We start from the raw sequence: 16906 nt of genomic DNA, 5'->3' as shown, positions 1-16906 counted from the left end.
TTAACCTCAACCCTAACACTGTTTTTTTTCCAAGAAGGTAAGTGCAGAAGAAAAAAGATGTATGGTCCAGTTTTTTATTCTGGTAAGCTGGGCACTTTGATTTTTAACTGTGTGTGTGTGGTCAACACCTTCACGTCAGTATCAGATTGTGAAGTGTTTTGAAGACTTAAATAACAATGCAGGATGGAAAAATGGAACTGGCAAAGGAACCATGAGCAGTTCTGTGTAACGTGACAGAGAAAGGAGAAACGAATGTGAATGAAAAGAGGAAATTGGGAGGGAGGATGTGAGAAGAGGTAAGGGAGTAAGACTGGAAGGGGCAGAGGTAGGCATGAGATGAGCAGCTTGATTCTGGTAAGTTTCCAAAATTGGAACTTTCGTGTCCTTAATTTCGTCATCTCTCATATACACCAGTGTAATGGAAAAAGCAATGCGAGGTGATAGAAAGGAGAAGTCTTATGAATGTTTGGAGGAAAAACTTAGAACTATTCATAACCTCTATTGTGTATAGAGGGTCTGATTCATAAGCAATAAAGCAGGAGAAAGAATCAGTGTGTTTTATTTTGGTTTAGACCTTAGTAATCAGATTGAAAAGCAGCTGTGTTCTAAGCACTGATTTAAAGTTTCATTCCACTGTCCCTACCAAGTATGAACTGTGTTCACCTTTCAACAAAATATAACTGCTTTTGTGATAAAAAACCATGTTACTTTAAGAAAACAAAAATGTGACGAAGTTTACAGCTTTGATCTGAAACAGTAAACTTTAGCAATATTTGTGGCAAAGCTGAGTACTGTGTCCAAACTAATACAAAAATAAATGCAGCTTCAGTGTGTAATTTTGACAAATGATAACAGTATTAAAGCATAATGTAAGCAAATGAATTTATTATCTACATCCATTGGGACTGTGATTGTGTTACACACAAATTGAGATTGATATGCTAATATATATTTAGCTGTTAAAGCCTGAGCCCAAATGCAATTAGCACTGCCATGTTCCAGTGTGGCACGTGGACAATTATGAGGAATAACAAATAATGGAATGTGAAATAAATTCTGTTAGTGTTAACTGAGTTAGGAGATTTCCAGCAGACATCAGTATATAGATTCAAGACAGGAATACTAACTCATAGGCGATTAAATTCTGACTGAGTTAGAGCTGGAGAAAATGTGGTTACTGTTGACCTTCTTTGAAATGTGATAAAGCCATCTTGATAACTTCAATTCTGACATATTAAATTTTCTCCCTGTTCAGAAGTGTCTGCCTGATTTGATACATTATTGTGCAAAATTGAATGACAGTAATAGACATCCACCCTCCCCCTCTGATTCTGGCAGCCCTTTCTCACAGTCCTAGGTCCTGTTACAGGAGGATGTATTTATTTATCTTCAGCAGGTTGTGAACTAAACCTCTTTCACTGGGAACCTTTTTTGGAAAAATTTTAAGTAAAATTAGCCTTTTCTAATGTGAAAAGCCTCACATTGGTGGTGCAACCTCCAATTTGAAATGTAACTGGTGCCTGAAAGAGCATCATATTTACAGAATTAATTGTGCAACATCCCAAATGCCTGGGATGGATTCTATTCAAATACAGTAGACTGTTTACTTGCAAACTCTTTTTCTCTCACTAATTTCATTTCCACCACTACGGCTCTTAATAAATTTTCTAGATTTGTTTTAATATGGGAAGCCCACAGCTTTCCAAATTTACAAGTGGTATAGCTTGATTTTATGCATATGTAATGTTGTCAAGTGGCAGTCAATTATAACATGCTTTTAGCCCATTGAAGTTAAAGAAAATCTAATGACTTCATTATCTTGGTATCTGATATTGTGGCTTTTTTACTCCAAAGTGTTGTGCATACTTTAAAAATACCCCTGCTGAGAGCAGGAATTATTGCCTTAATGAGGAGGCCCTGCTACTTGCAGTATTTTTTGGGCCGTCCTGTGTCTCTGCTTTTTTGGAAAGCCTCAGCTCAGTAATGTGAGCAAAAGTTTGGTGTGGGTCCTCTTGCATTCAGGGCTGTAGGAAGACTTGCCTATAGACGGCTGTGCTGTCTTCTCAGTTTCTGTATGAGGTTATAGAATCATAGAATAATTTGGGTTGGAAGGGACATTTAAGGGTCTTCTAGTGCAACCCCCCTGCAATAAGCAGGGACATCTTCAACTAGATCAGGTTGCTCACAGCCCCGACCAACCTGATCTTGAATGGTTCCAGGGATGGGGCATCTGCCACCTCTCTGAGCAACCTGTGCCAGTGTTATGTTCAACTTTTTTTTGGAATGCTTTGTAATTTAGCACCCTGCTCCAGCAAGTGCAAGAATGCAACAGCATGAGGAAGGGGCAGTGGAATGCCCTTCTGACACAAAGTCTCAGAGGGGCAGACAGCTCCTGAGCCCAGGTAAAACTCTTGTGGTGGAGATGATGATGTGCAGAGGCACTTGTATTTACAATTGAATCTCTGCTTTTATTTATTTAAGGCAGAGGCAGATTTCTTGAAAGAGGCTGAAAAGACTGATGAAAGAATAGCCAAAGGTCTGAAACTAACTCTGGCCAAGATGGCTAGGATATATTATGCAGGAAATTTTATTTATTTGCTTATAAGCAAATTTGCTTTATTTGCTTATGAGCACTACTCCCTACCTGTCAGGCTGACCCCATGGGTTGCTCCTGAAGATACATTAAAATCTTGATTGTTTTCCTCAGTGGATATAGGGGGAAGGAAAGACAAGAAATGGTGTGTGGTGGTGACCTTTACTTTGACCAAATTTGTTTCTTTGTTTTCTTTGAAGAGTGAAATTTCAGTGAATTTTTGGTACGTACTTGAAATTTTTAAAAAATTCTAAAGCTTCTTTGTCTCTTGGTTTAAGTGCTTTTGTCTCCTGTCTTCCCAATGTTTGTAGTCACTCCTGAGAATACTGGAGAGTCCCAGAAGCCATTCAGCTTTCAGAACTTGCAGTGGATTCAATGGACTCCTGTCCCTTCTCTCAGACATGGAAGGTGCATTGCAGGACTCTCCGTCTGGTCTGTGGTCAGAAATTGGACAAGATTGCATATTGGAGCTTGTTTTCTACACTCTTCAGGGAATAACAGCAGCCCTACATTTGGACCCTGCCAACAGCAACTTCTTCCAGAGGAATGGTCTCTTTGAAAAGATGGCAGAGGATCTTGGGTCACTTGGATGCTTCTGGACGCAAGGGGAATGGCAAATCCCTCTGACTCTTGAGAAGACAAGGACGTTTGCAGAATTCTTGGATGCAGCTTTCTGCTCTTCAGAACCTTTCCCAATGTGGCTGAAGAATTGTATCCAGATTCTGAATTTTCTTGATCATATGGTCAAAGGAACCCTCCACTTGGAGAGCTACATCAAGGAGACAAAGCCAGAGATCAGAGAGGCACCAAGAGATGATCAGGAGGGACCCCAAACTCAAGAGCAGTATCCCATTGCTTTCAAAAGACCAGAAAAAAAATTACCTGCCTCTGCCTATAGACTATGGGGAAATCCTGAAGAGAAGTAAGTCTTTATTTACTACAAAAGATACAATAGGAAAACTTATCTGCATTTTATATGATAGTAAACAGAGGTAAAATGTGACATAACCTGTCTAGAACAAACAAATGGGTGCCACAGCCTGCAATCCCAGGCCTCCAGACACCAGGAATCACCTCTTTCTGAATGACAAATGATGATAAACAGGGGGGCATTAGTATTCAGTGGAGTAGTAGGACACAACCTCAAGAGCTGCAGAGTTTGTGCTGAAGTTTCTGACACATGTAGTGTGGGAGCAGGACTGGGCTCTAAGGAAAGGATTACTGGGTCCTGAATCTTGTGTTTAGTCTCTGCTTGAATCTGCCTCAATCAATTTTGACTTTCTCAGTTATGTGGAAAGCTGTTTCTAGTGAACTGATAGGTTAAAAAGAAGTATCTTAAGTTATTTATTTTTTTTCCCCATACATATGTGTACAGACACAGTCTCTTACTCATTTACTCATACAGCTGAAACAGAGAAAATTGGAAGAGGAATAATAATGCTGCCTGCCTCATAAAATGAGTAATTATACAAAAGTGTATATTCTTTTCAGGAAGGAAAGACTGCACCAGAAATCTATATAGCTGTCAGCTGTGAATCAATTCTGAGTAACTTGCATTTTGTAACTTGAGAGGTCTTCTGCCCCTTCATGTGTCTGTAGCTTTATCCTGAACCTTGCAGTCCTTTTCTCAAAAATGTTTCTGGTTGCAGTTATGCTTATAAAGGCAGGTTATTTCTCAGTCATCATCTAGGTTTAAAGACCAAGTCTTCAGGTCTGCCACTAGTAGCAGTCACTGAAGTCTGCGGGACTTTTGTTCTCTGAGTATTGAGGCAGGATAAGTATTTCTGGTCATCTTTGTATTTGTTTGAAGCAACTAGAAAAATGCTGCAGTAGATTTCTTATCTTCTTGTACAACTGATTTTAAAACAGTCATGGGGATGTTTGCTCCCTATCATCACTCCTTAAATCAACACTGAAAACTTCTGCTTAGATGCTTAGTGTTGGTGAGAGGACTTAGTGGCTCAGGAGGACTGAATACTCTTACCAAAGTGGATCTTCCTAGCTCCATTTGGGAGAATGTGGGTCAGTATTGTGGAGACTGTATGGATGGTGGTGCTTGTGAGAAGTCATAGCCTAGAGCTTGAGTGTGTATAAGGGAGGATCAGGGAAGATTAGGGAGAAAGAGTAGATGAGTGGCATTGCTGGGAAGGGTATGGCTTCTGCTTATATTTCTTAAGTTACTAGATTTGAAATGTAAAGCAAGGCATCCGAGGTCCTTGTGTTGCTTTGCCTGCTGAGCTGTGAGGCTGTGCAGTAGCTGAATGAATATCTTTTGTGGAGAAATTAATACTGTAAATCAGGATCCATTCAGTTCAAAGTGTCTGGTTTGGGACACTTTGGCTTGGGCTCTGGAATGTGAAGGTACAAAAGGAAGCCAGATTAGCTAAAGATGGCTGGAGTGTGTCTGGGACAAGTATATGCAAACACAGCAGAGGAACAGGTACTGGCAAGCTGTCAGTCTTCAAGCCGTATAATCTGTATGCTTTTGCAGCAGCAAATTTTCTGAAAATAAAAAGAAGTAGTCAAGTTTCCAGAGTTTCTCCAAGCTTGTAGCTCCCCTTAAGCACCTTTCTGTAAGCTGTACTGTACAATATCACTTCCTCCTGGAGAAGGCTTTAACCTGGGGCTATGCAACTTGAAAGGGGAGATTTGAGCCAAGTCAGTGTGGGTGGCCTGTGATGCCCCATCCTACAACATGTATTTAACATTCTCAAAGAGGAGGAAAGGTGGTGATCTTCTGGGAGCCAGTGACTGAGATACAGGAAATTAAGTATTTTAACTGGATAATATTCTAGCCCTGTGGTCAATGACACTGCAAGCTGCTGGGCCACAGGGTAATTGACACTTTTACTCCCATCTGAAAAACAGCCCTCTGCATTCACAGAATCATACAATGGTTTGAGTTGGAAGGGACCCTAAAGGTCACCTAGTTCTTGCTCCCCTGCATGTACAGGGACACCTTCCACTAGACCAGGTTTCTCAAAGCCCCGAATTCCTGCTCCTGTGTTAAGATTTGAAACACCTTCCATGACACATGGGATCTCTGTTTTTTTTCTTTTGCTCCTGATGATTAGAGAGAGCTTGCTGCAAGCTGTGTTGACAGAGGCTGAACTCTCTTTGGGCATAAATGTCCTCTTTGTGCATGCCCAGTTGCTATTACCACAGACTGACTATGCTAATGGCTCTTCAGGTTCTTTGTGGCATCTCATTTTGTCCCCAAACCTTCTTATTTGGCTCATTTTTTAAGTAGTGGCCAGCGCAGAGCAGATTTGGGTTTCACACCATGATACCAGTAAGGTACATGGAGTGGATTTGTAGGGCTGACTGAATAGCCCTGAGGCAGGAGTGCAAGAGATGGGATATTTCAAGGAGTGAGGAGTTGGTACATGGAGACAGCTTTTGTATTAATACAAGCCAGAAAGTGAGGGGCTCTTGGAAACCACAGAGAAGGCTGGAGATAAGGCTTGTATAATATTCTTAGTGGGGAGCAGTGCTGGCAGGGAAGTTGAGGTGTAGTTTGATGCTGGTCAGGGACTCTTGATTTTCCTTCTTTGTTTTTCCTTCTTCAAAGCCCTTGAGAGTGCTAAACCTGCAAGCAGTGCTCAAAAATCAGAAAATTATTCCTTATAGTTATGGCAATGTCTTAAACATTTCATGATTTTATTTTTTAAAGGATTATTTAATATTATTATCTTCTGATATTCATATTTTGTTAGTTCACATTTTACCCTTACTACACATCATGTGGGTTATAAAATAATTATTTATATGAAAAAAATGTTGACATTCAGAGCTAACCATATTTCTTCACTGCCTAAGACTCTAGGAAGACTGATGTGGGTTAGGAGAGCTAGACACACTGCCTGGAAATGTATTTTTACAGTGTGAGAGATGGAAATTTGAATTGAATTGTAAGTTGGGGAAGTTAGTCCTTGAATACAGTAGCTTAGGCTAAAAATGAACCTGCTCTGGGAAGCACAGCCACGGCAGGAAATCAGACTGAAATTTTAATCCTATGGGTTCTAGAGGGACTGGACTTTTCTCTTTAAAGGTGTTCCGGGTTTTTTGGGAGAGAGGGGAGGAGAGAGTATTTTCAGTGTGTACTTTTTTCTTGTTCGTCATTTAAAAACTCAGCCATATTCATATCAAGTACAGGTGTTTGTGTCCACATTGGAGCCACTGCTGCAATAAGTATTTATGCCAGATCTGATTTTTATTCATTATACAAAAAACACTGCAAATGAACCATTTCTTTGAATTTCTTGAGGGTGCAGTAAGAATTATCTGTCACTGTGTGGCAGTGTGCTACACATTACTCGATGCTCTGACGTTTCAAATAAGCCTTTTTGGAAGTGACTACCGTGTTAATGACAGCCCTTTTACCCTCCTTTGGGTCCGTTGTAAAAGCATTTTTTTATTCTCACTCTTAGCTTTTGTTTTATACAGTCTATAAAGCATACTGTGCTTTATTTTTTCAGTCTAATTAAGGCTGTTGCTTTTCTCATGTGATCTGTTTGGGACAGGTGTTTCCAACAGTGCACATCACAACTCCAGTTCAGATGTGCACCCAGAAGTGTTGATTATACTCTGAACATTAGAAGCCCGCAGTGCCTGAATTAGAGTTACTGCTGTGTTGTAACTTATTTTTTTGAGATATATCTGACCTCCTGTCCGCGTAATGGCATGTGCAGATCTTCTCTGGTGCCTTAGCTCTGTCTTGAGCCTGAACATCCAAAGGTGTTACATGGTAAAAATGAAAACTGGTGGGGAAGCACAGATATTTAACTTTATTTTACTAATTGAGGCAGATTCTGGCGTTGGAAGGAAAGGGTGGCATAGCGATTTCATCAAGACTGTCTCATCTTTGCTTATTGCTATTGTGGTTTGAAAATAGTGAAGTTATCGTCTTACAAAGTGCATGAAAATAGAAAGTATAAGTCTAGTTCTGGGCTAATGCATCAGACAGATCCTTCTGGTTGCCTAGTCTCTGTCCTGCAAATACATTCAAAGGCAAGGTTTGTTTAAAGCTGCTGCTGCTGCACATCTTTGAGTATGCAGGTCTCTGAGATCAGATCTCATCAGTAGGTAATGTCCTGTCTTGTTTATTCTAAACAGACTTTGAGTTGTTCCAGGTCATCTGTATTGTTTGCTTAGTTTCAAATACTCAGGCTAGTTACTGCTAGGAGGATTTAATGCTGTACTCTCCTGGAACACGTTTGAAGCCTCTATTTTTGTTAATGATAAGCCTTATGCATATTTTTCCTGCAGGTGGGAAATGAATGATTGTACCATTGTACATCCAGGTGCTGTCTGTGTTATGGTGAGGTTGCTGCCAAAGCTGTACAAAGAAGAACACTCTATGGTGAGTCTGAACATATCAAAGTGTCATCTAAATAGCATCTGCTACTTTTCTGTAACTTCATTTCCCTTAATTGCTTACTCTTTGCAGATGCAAAACTACAGTTTACCTAGATCACTGGCAGGAGGAACAGTGCAAAGTTTGTTGTGTTTAGCAGACATACTAACAACAAAGGCTCTTGGCTATCAGTTTGGCTAAGTGTTTCTATACCTGTCTTGGTCCCAGAATACTTACTGCAAACACAGAAGAGTAGAAGTTGCTTGCAGATGGTTTAAAATACTGCTAATGGACCTAGCAACCAGAAGAGTCTGGCTCATTAAGCCTGACAGTCCATAAACTTTCAATGCAACTTAGAATCTGCTTTGCTTTGTCAAACCTTCCATACACTCACCTGTTCTGAACGAGTATATTGCCTATATTGTATCTGCTATCTGGTTTAAAATACTCGGATACAGTTGAGTTACATAGAGAAGGATTGAAATAAAACCAGATTGTTCAGAGCTAGGGAAGGTAGGAGTGCAACTAGCTGCTGGCATATCCTAACTCTGTGTAGTGGAACCAAGCCAGCAGCTAGGGAAATGTTGTTAATTACAGTAATTAATTCTGAAAAACAAGTAGAATGGTTAATTGGATGAGATAACATGTCATCAAAAAACTATCAGAGTTGGCTCTAGGGCTGAGCTGTATTACAGAGAAAGACTCCCAAGCCTTCAGTAGATGGCAGTGTTCCTAAAAATATGCAGGGTGAGAGCACAAATTCCAGCAATTTAAATTATGTGTTTAAGTGCATTCATATTTTCTTCCTTTCTCACACCTTTTTCCCTAGTGAACAAGAAATCATTACTAACAGTGTTTGTTTAGTATGGCTGTTGTCAATAGGATTGCCTCAGGTAAATCAGGACCACTGTTGTGCAGGGTTCTGAGGCAGACACTGGCTAGGAGATAACATATGTCCTGAAGAGCTTCATTCCCCTCTGGTTTAGGCAGCCAAGGTCTTGGGAGAAAGGAAAGGGAAACAGACCAGTAGGTCAAGTAGGAGAAAGGAGACTAGAAGCATTCTGGCAGTGGGTCCTTCAGCCTGGGCTGGAAGCTGAAGATCAGGTTTTCCCCTAAGCACTTTCCTGCAGACTGCTCCATCTTTGTCTCCTGGGGCATTTTTCTTTGCTGAGCCTGTTCTGATTATAGAATAAATTTATTTAGTTATTTGTTTTAGAAAATGCACAGCCTCTCTATGTTCATTTCCAAGGTTATTTTTTGCTTTTAGTAAGAAGCTTGCATGTTCATTGATCAATGAGCTTCTGAAGCTTTTACTGTTTGAACAGACCAAGCAATTTTCCTCCTCTGCTTTCAACCCCCCAGCCTGCCCTTTTGTTTGTGCTGTTTCTTTTGATATTCACTTTCTCCTTAAAAAGCAGCCTGTGCCCCTGAATTTGCACTAAAACTTTGGTAATGTACCCTGGATTGAACAGACAAGAACTCTGCCAGGAACTCCTATCTAATTATACAGAAGATAATTTTTTACTTGTTTTTCATGCAATCATATAATTTATAAGGTGGCACACAGAGCTTTGCCTTCCTCTTGGGTGTCTGAAGAACTTTATATTATAGCACTGCACAGTAGCTTAGAAAAATGAGGAGACACTGCATTTTGGAAAAAAGATATTGCAAATAAATGTAATTTGGTAAGCAAGAGGTCTGTCAGACCACCAGAATTAACAAGAAGATTCTTAACAGTATGAAGAGATTTTGTTAGCTGGATTTCTTTAGCTGGCTTCCAATGGTAAAGTCTTGCTAGTTTGTTTTCTCTAGAAGGCAATAGTAATCCAATTGCACATAGAATTACTACTGTATCATTCTTATATCTAAGAAAGTTGCATTCTTTTCAAATTAATCCACACTACCACAGGTTCAAAGTTCATGCTCATCTTAAACGTAGCATAATAATTTTGAAGATTAAGTAAATTGAATCCAGTTACCAGGTTTTGAAACTAGGGGCTATCAGGAGCAAGAATCCAAGAACTACTTAAAAATATTGGATGACATTTTGCCCTTAACATCTGAGGCAGAGCTGTGAGCCCAAAAACATTCTAACTGCACCTTCAATATTCTGATTCACGGTGCAAGTAGTGTGTTAGGAAAATCAATCCGTGCTTATAGAAACACACAGTCTGATTTCCTGGCTGCCATTTATATTTCCACTAAAATCTCATTTTACTGGAACTAAGATCCATGAAAACAGCACATTTTATTCAAAGCAAGGCAATACTGGTATTGACAAAGCTGCTAAGCTAATGAAATAAATCAATTTCTTTGTATGCCTCTTATGTTTTTATTTATTTTGGAGTAAATCAGTATTTTCACTTAGTCGAGGCCTGTGTCCTTCTCTGTTTTCATACGGTTTTACACATCCAGATACTTTCCTGCATGCAGTCAAAACTTGAGAAGACAGTAATTGAAAGAGAAATAAACTTTTGAGACTTTGATACACTGTAGCAGTAAGTGCCTTGCTGTGAAGAATAATGTGGTTTGGTCTGGTGGGTGATTTCTGGGCATAATGAGGTGCACAGTGAAACTTGTGTCGCTGGAAATGGACAGACATTGAGAGAAGAAAATGTTACTCAAATAACAACCTTCAGATACTGAAAATAGTTGTGTTTACAAAAACAATATGTATGTTGCACTGCATGTTGCTAGTATTGTGTAAGTGTTGCAACTGGGGCTTTTGGTTGCTGAAAGCTTTGAAAAAAAATTGCTTGTTGGCTTTGAATTTGTCCCGTATTGGGTTTAAGTTTGGTCTGGATGCAAAAGAGCTGAATTGCTCTTTACACTTAATAAGCTAGCTTATTCTAAATCCAATGAAGTTACTTCTCATTCATGTTATAAAATCAAATCTCAGTGTCCTAATCTGCATGTCTGCCACAATTGTTTTCCTTTTCTTTAAAAGTTTGCATAGGTATTTCCTAGAAGAGCATATGAGAAAACCACAGAGCTCTTGGGGTGGGAAACATTTAATCTTTGTAGGATTTCTGTTTAAACAGATGATACATAGTGTTTGTGAAATCTAGTTAGATCAGTGGGGTTGGTTCCATTCCTCATTTGGAACAAATTGCTCTAAAGATAATTAATGATAATTGAGAAATTTCTTAAGTACCATTAAGAATCAATATTGAGGTAATCTTCAATTCAGCAAAACATACAGAGAAGTGTTTAAAATTCAGTAAGTGTTTCATGATATTGCCAGGTACAGTTTTGCTTAAGAACAGTATGTTTAGAACAAAGAGTGGATCATGTCAATATGATTCTCCACATCCTTCGTATTAAATATATTCTGAGTTGCTGTGTTGGTCTTGGAGCTTATCTGTGCACTGTTCAAGTGCAGAGTTTTATAGAATAACCATGCAGTTGCATTTGAGCCTCTGGCCTTACAGGCTTCTTTTCTGGGCTACATTTTTTTTAACGAGAGATTTGATAAAACCCAAACCAAACAAAAATTAACAAAACCAAATTAACAAAACCCCCAGAAAACAAAACTTCAGTCACCACGTGCAGTTTTCATTCCAGCCCACTGACTGTTCTATGTCTGTTGCAGCTTTCACAGGAAATCCAGTGTGCTTTGGTTGATCATATCCAGTCCCTGGTGAAGTCAGAAAAGAGTCGCCAGGTGATGTGTGGAACTGGCTTGCTGAGCACCATCATAACTTCCTGTCAGGATGCCTTCTGCAATGAGAGGCATCCACTGCATCTGCCCCTCACCAGAGTGTTTGAGAAGCTTGCATCACAGGCTATTGAGCCAGATGTGTTAAGGTATCAGATTGTATCTAATGGAAAAAAATGAAGTTTTTGGGATAATTGGATACTTCATGTAGTGCTCTAATTCAGCAAGACTCAGCCTTTTGTTTCAAGTCTCAGTTAAGACTACTTACATATTGATCACAGGCTATACGTGTAAATGGCTTGCTGAAGATACAAGTCTGCAGGGTTCTGTGACATCATCTCTGCAGGAGCTGTAAAGCCATTTGTTAATGATAACTAATTAAGTAATAACAAAACAACTAGGGTTATTCACTCCTGGTATTCATATGGAGGTGCTGTTTCCTGAAGACTAAAAGTGACCTCCTTGTAACTCAAATTCCTGCCAATGACAGATGCAGAAATAAAGAAGTGTCATCTTCTTTATCAGTCTTCATTGTGAATACTTTGAGGATGTACTTTAATGTTAACAAATGCTAGGCATAAGGGCAACCAGTAGAGATCAGAGTGCAATTGAAGTCGGATATGCAGTGGAAGATCGGATTTATTTTAATAAAAAATAGAACAATTTCTAAAAGGAAAACAAAACCCCCTAAAAAACAGCACCCCCAAGAATAAAAATTAAATATATATATATATTTGTCTGAAAAATTAGTAGTAGTCAAAGGTATTGCTGAAGCAATAAACCTTTGATTTTTTTCGATAGGAAAACCTTGCAAGGGCAAGTGTAAAGAAAAACAAATATTTGTGATGATCCAATGAAAATATTCCTTGTTTGATTTGGAATGTCTTTAAAATGTGGTATCCAATAAGAAAGTTGGTCTCCAGAACACTAAGCTGTATTTGCGCTATTGCTGTAACTCTGAAGTGTCTGGCTTAATAATTTTTCTTTTTCTTGCTTTTTCTTTTTTATCTTTTTCTCCCATGTTAGGCAGTTTCTCTGGTTAGGAGGTTCTCCACCACTAATATGTAGGCCCAGCACAAAGAAGACTAAGGTGCTTTCATGTCAGGGGAGTGTTCTAACTAACGAAGCTTGGAATGAAGGTAAGCACACAATGAGCATCCCGTTGCTGATACAGTGGCTGGATTATAGATATCTCTGTAATGACAGGAACCTGCTCTTGGTGTAGATTGCTCCAAGAGAGTGAAGATGGAGTATGCCTGGATGATTTAGACTGGGTGTTGCCCAGGTTGGGTGGCACTTGATCAACCCTGAACGTTGATCTAATATCCAGCAGAGATGAAATACCTGTGCTTAAGCCAGATGCTGATATACACTTGGACTTTGCTGGATCATATGTGAAAACAATCTATAAAAATGCTTATTATTATAAAAATCTTACTCTAGAAACTGAGGGCACTGTCTCCTGGGTTTTCAACATGTTTTCAGTGTGGTTTATAGCTAGAAATAGAATGCAGATGTGAATGAAGAGCACTGCTTTTTGTAATCCTTAGCATGACCTAGTGGTGTTCTGCCTTGCTTATAAAGGCCATTTTCCATCCAAGTTCTTTCTCTGTTCTGACTTCTTTTGCAGGTGAAAGGATATAGTAGTATTTTGTGCTTAAACTGTTCTCATGCCCGTGAAGTACCTGATACAGCATGGTGCGAATTTGGGTTTTATGTTCTTTGTTGTCATTCTTCAGATCCACCCACACATGTAGCCATTTGTTATGGAAGAATTGAACAGTCTATGTACAAGAAAAATATAACCAATAGGTCAGGAACCTTTTTCGCTAGAAGTGAAGTTTGGAGCTGCCTGAAGATGTGTGGGGGAAAAAAATAAAAAAAAGCTATCACTTCTGTAAGCTCATCTGTCTTGCCAGCCTCCCATTTTGAAATTCCTTCGGTGTGGTATTTTTGTGTATCGCTAAGGATTTCTGCAGGCTGATGATGTTATCTGAAGAGCATGTGGTGCTGTTCTTAGCAGTAATTAATTGAATATGGGAAAAGCCTGTGATTAAAATAAGTATTGGAGACAGTGATTTGGTTAAATACTATGTTGATCTTGTAGGTTCAGAAGAGAACATGGTGGGCAATAAAATTGGTCATTGTACAGTTGTGCCTGTCAGCAGCTCTCCTTGGGTGTCTAAAGGTTCTTCATTGGCACTCCAAACTGCAATGAGTCTCATCTCCATGACATCACCTCGAAACTTCCAGCTCCGCAGCACAGCTTTGGCTCCATCGTTTGTGGAATTTGACATGTCCATGGAAGGATACGGGTATTGCTGCTGTTCCATTTCTCTTTAGCTGTCCTGCAGTCTCCAAGCCCTTATTCTAGACAGAGCAACTAATCACTTCTCTTTTCATTCTAGTCAATCTTTGTGCCTTTTTGCCGCCTTCCTTGCAGCAATGTTACCAAGCTATTTTGTTGTTGTCTTGCTGCTAATAGCATAGATTCTACCTTGCTACCATGATTTTGAAGTATCAAGTCACTGAAGACCTTAAGGGATGATTTTATGCTTCTGATGAATGGGTGCTTACTTTTGTAGGTGTTTGTACCTCCCTACTTTGGCTACTGTCATGGGACCCAATGCAGAGCAATCTGTCTCAGGAGGAACTGGCATGGGTAAGCAATTTGACTCACCTGCAGCTCCCTGAAAGCACTGACCTTTCAGCCCCACTGAAAAAAATTCCATATTTATAAGAAATGGCAGCAAATAAGCTGTGTGTTTCAATACATTTCCATTTCTGTATCCCAGTCCAGCTCTAAGATGTATAACCCAGGCTGCTCACCAAAATGGAATATCAGATGCAGCCTAAAAGTGTGATGCATTAGCATTAACAATAGCAATAAAAATTTGAAGTAAGCTGCTAAGAAAATAGTCTTAACAAGTAAGAGCAACCAGCTTTTAGGGTAGTCTCCCTAAATAGAAATAAGAATAGAAACTGTCACTTAACATGAAATGGGATTCTTCTATAGAGAAAAATCTTCTATTGGGTGAACTTTTTCCTCCTGAATTTTGTGAAGCTTTGGAAAACTTGGTTCTGGCTCAGTGCTTCCCATTTGAGTTCTGTGGTATGAAGAATTTAGTAGGAATTTGTCCTTGGTTAATTTTATGTCATTTAGACATGTGCACAATTATATATGCAGTCTCTATGATACTGAACATAGGAAGCGAAATCTAACAGAAAAGAACCGAAATTAAACCTCCTATTCTGATTTTGGTTCTTATATGGTTTTAGTCTGCAAATGCAACAGAAAGCAGTTTGCTAATGTTTGCCTTTGTTTCCTGTTGACAGGCACCAGAATGTTCCCTCCCTCAAGTGGTCTGACTCTCTCCTGCTGGTTTCTGGTTAGCAAGTTTGGTTTGGGGCACGACAGTCACCCACTCCGTTTCCTCACAGTTGTGAGGCACATGTCAAGAACAGAGCAGGAATTTATTTGCTTTTCAGTAAGCTTCTTACTGCAGGACCGTTCTTTGGTCATTTCCACAGAAGAAGTGGAATTCCAGCCACTTGGTAAGGCTGTTCTCAGTCAAGCGGCAGTGCTGTGTCCTCTGATTATCTGGACTTTATCATGAACAAATTTCCTCTTCTCATAATTACCCAGGACACTGAGACTTTTTATCTCTTTGGTTTTCTTTCAACAGCCTGCTGTGATTATAATTCTTGGTCTTTTCAGTTTGCTGTAGGCATTGAGAATTATTTTGTGGCCATGCAATATATGATAAAACTTATAAATACGCTAAGGGAAACTCTTAAATGGCAATTATATGGTTGTGTGCAGTTGTAGGGACTGGACTTTAATCAGATGGTCCTTTCCTGTTCTGTGTGGCAATAGGGAGGTTTCGAAAGTAGGACTGAGATGTTTTGGAGTGATCTAACTTCTAAATAAGACTGCTGATTTAATAATCTCCTCACTTTTAGAATGTTTTCTATCTTTTTTTCTTGTTGAAGTTTATTCCTTTGTCCTTATTAAGTACAGTAGGTACTTCAAACATGTATGTGATTGAACATTGCAGGGGAGGTTGGGAATGGAGTGGGAATAGTAGCTAGGATTTTTCATGCACAGCTGACATTGTGCAAGTGCTTTGATTCCTTTAGATAAAGTTAAAAATCCCAGCTTACCTCCTTTCATAAAAAATACAAAGTAATGTAGAGTTTCATCATCTCATGAATTCACTAGGATTTTTTTCTGTCAACTTACTCAGTGAATATCCTGGGTGGTGGTACTCTTAAAGAATGTGTTCGCTTTGTCCTCGTTTGGTCTAGTTGTGCAGCACTGAGGCAGCTAGCAGGTGTTATTTGGGAGTATGGCACATTGTATGCTGGACTGATCTGAAGAGTTGTGCAAGTCTCAGGTCTTGATAATAGATCTTCAGGTAATATTTTATTGACATTGAACAGTGCAACACCAAATTGTTCCATACCCAGAGTCATGTTCTTTGTATCACATCTGATAGTTGTGTTCCAGAGGCAGGTGAAGGTGAGAGACTTTCTGTTGACAACCCCCTGTTTTTTGCCCTTACAGACATCATGGAACCTGAGGGTGAGGTCATTAATCCCTCCCCATTTCCGGGGCAAGTGCTGTTTGGCTGTGGCAGGCTGCTAGTGTCTGACCAGTGGCATCATCTTACAGTGACAGTTGCTAAGGAAGCAAAGAAGAACTGCTTTGTGTCGGCTTATATAAATGGTCAGATGCTTGGCTCTGCAAAGGTAAAGGCTCTCTGCGTAGATCATGTGCCTGACATTTGTCTTTTGTTACTTTTCATTTTCAGCTCCCCATGCACATACTGTGACTTTTCAGTATTCCCAGAATCTTAGGGGTTGGAAGGGACCTCAAAAGATCATCTAGTCCAAACCCCTGCCAGAGCCGGGTCACCTAGAGCACATCACACAAGAATGTGTCCAGGCGGGTTTGGAATGTCTCCAGCAAAGGAGACTCCACAGCCTCGCTGGGCAGCCTGTTCCAGTGCTCTGTCAGTCTCACAGGAAAGAAGCTTTTTCTGATCTTTATGTGAACAGTCAGTGAGTCATCAAACAGCTATTGAGTCAGTGGCCTTTTTCTGAATGGTACTCTAAGCATTCAGAAATAGATGTTCTTCTGGGTTCAGTGTGAGAACTCATGAATTAAAATAATAATGCTTTTTTGAGTTAATAGAAATGTTTCAATTAGGACAAATTTGTAAATTTCAATTATCAATTTGTGAGTTTATTGCAAATGTTGGTGTACCTAGTATTTTTCCTAATTTACCATTTCTTG

The 16906-nt window shown here is 39.5% G+C and overlaps 1 protein-coding gene across 1 annotated transcript in view; it reads left to right on the top strand.

Annotated features, from left to right (window-relative positions):
- The window catches only part of WDFY4 (WDFY family member 4), a 126563-nt gene that overhangs the window by 14349 nt on the left and 95308 nt on the right, over positions 1 to 16906 (top strand). The window contains exons 11-18 of the mRNA XM_051619006.1: positions 2905 to 3515; positions 7862 to 7955; positions 11542 to 11756; positions 12634 to 12746; positions 13721 to 13922; positions 14193 to 14269; positions 14944 to 15162; positions 16175 to 16359. Coding sequence (XP_051474966.1) covers positions 2905 to 3515; positions 7862 to 7955; positions 11542 to 11756; positions 12634 to 12746; positions 13721 to 13922; positions 14193 to 14269; positions 14944 to 15162; positions 16175 to 16359 — 1716 coding nt within the window. The remainder of the gene's footprint in view (positions 1 to 2904; positions 3516 to 7861; positions 7956 to 11541; positions 11757 to 12633; positions 12747 to 13720; positions 13923 to 14192; positions 14270 to 14943; positions 15163 to 16174; positions 16360 to 16906) is intronic.

The sequence above is a fragment of the Apus apus genome, chromosome 4 (assembly GCF_020740795.1).
Source record: "Apus apus isolate bApuApu2 chromosome 4, bApuApu2.pri.cur, whole genome shotgun sequence".
Classification (NCBI taxonomy): Eukaryota; Metazoa; Chordata; class Aves; order Apodiformes; family Apodidae; genus Apus; species Apus apus.
This window is presented reverse-complemented; position numbering and strand designations above follow the sequence as displayed.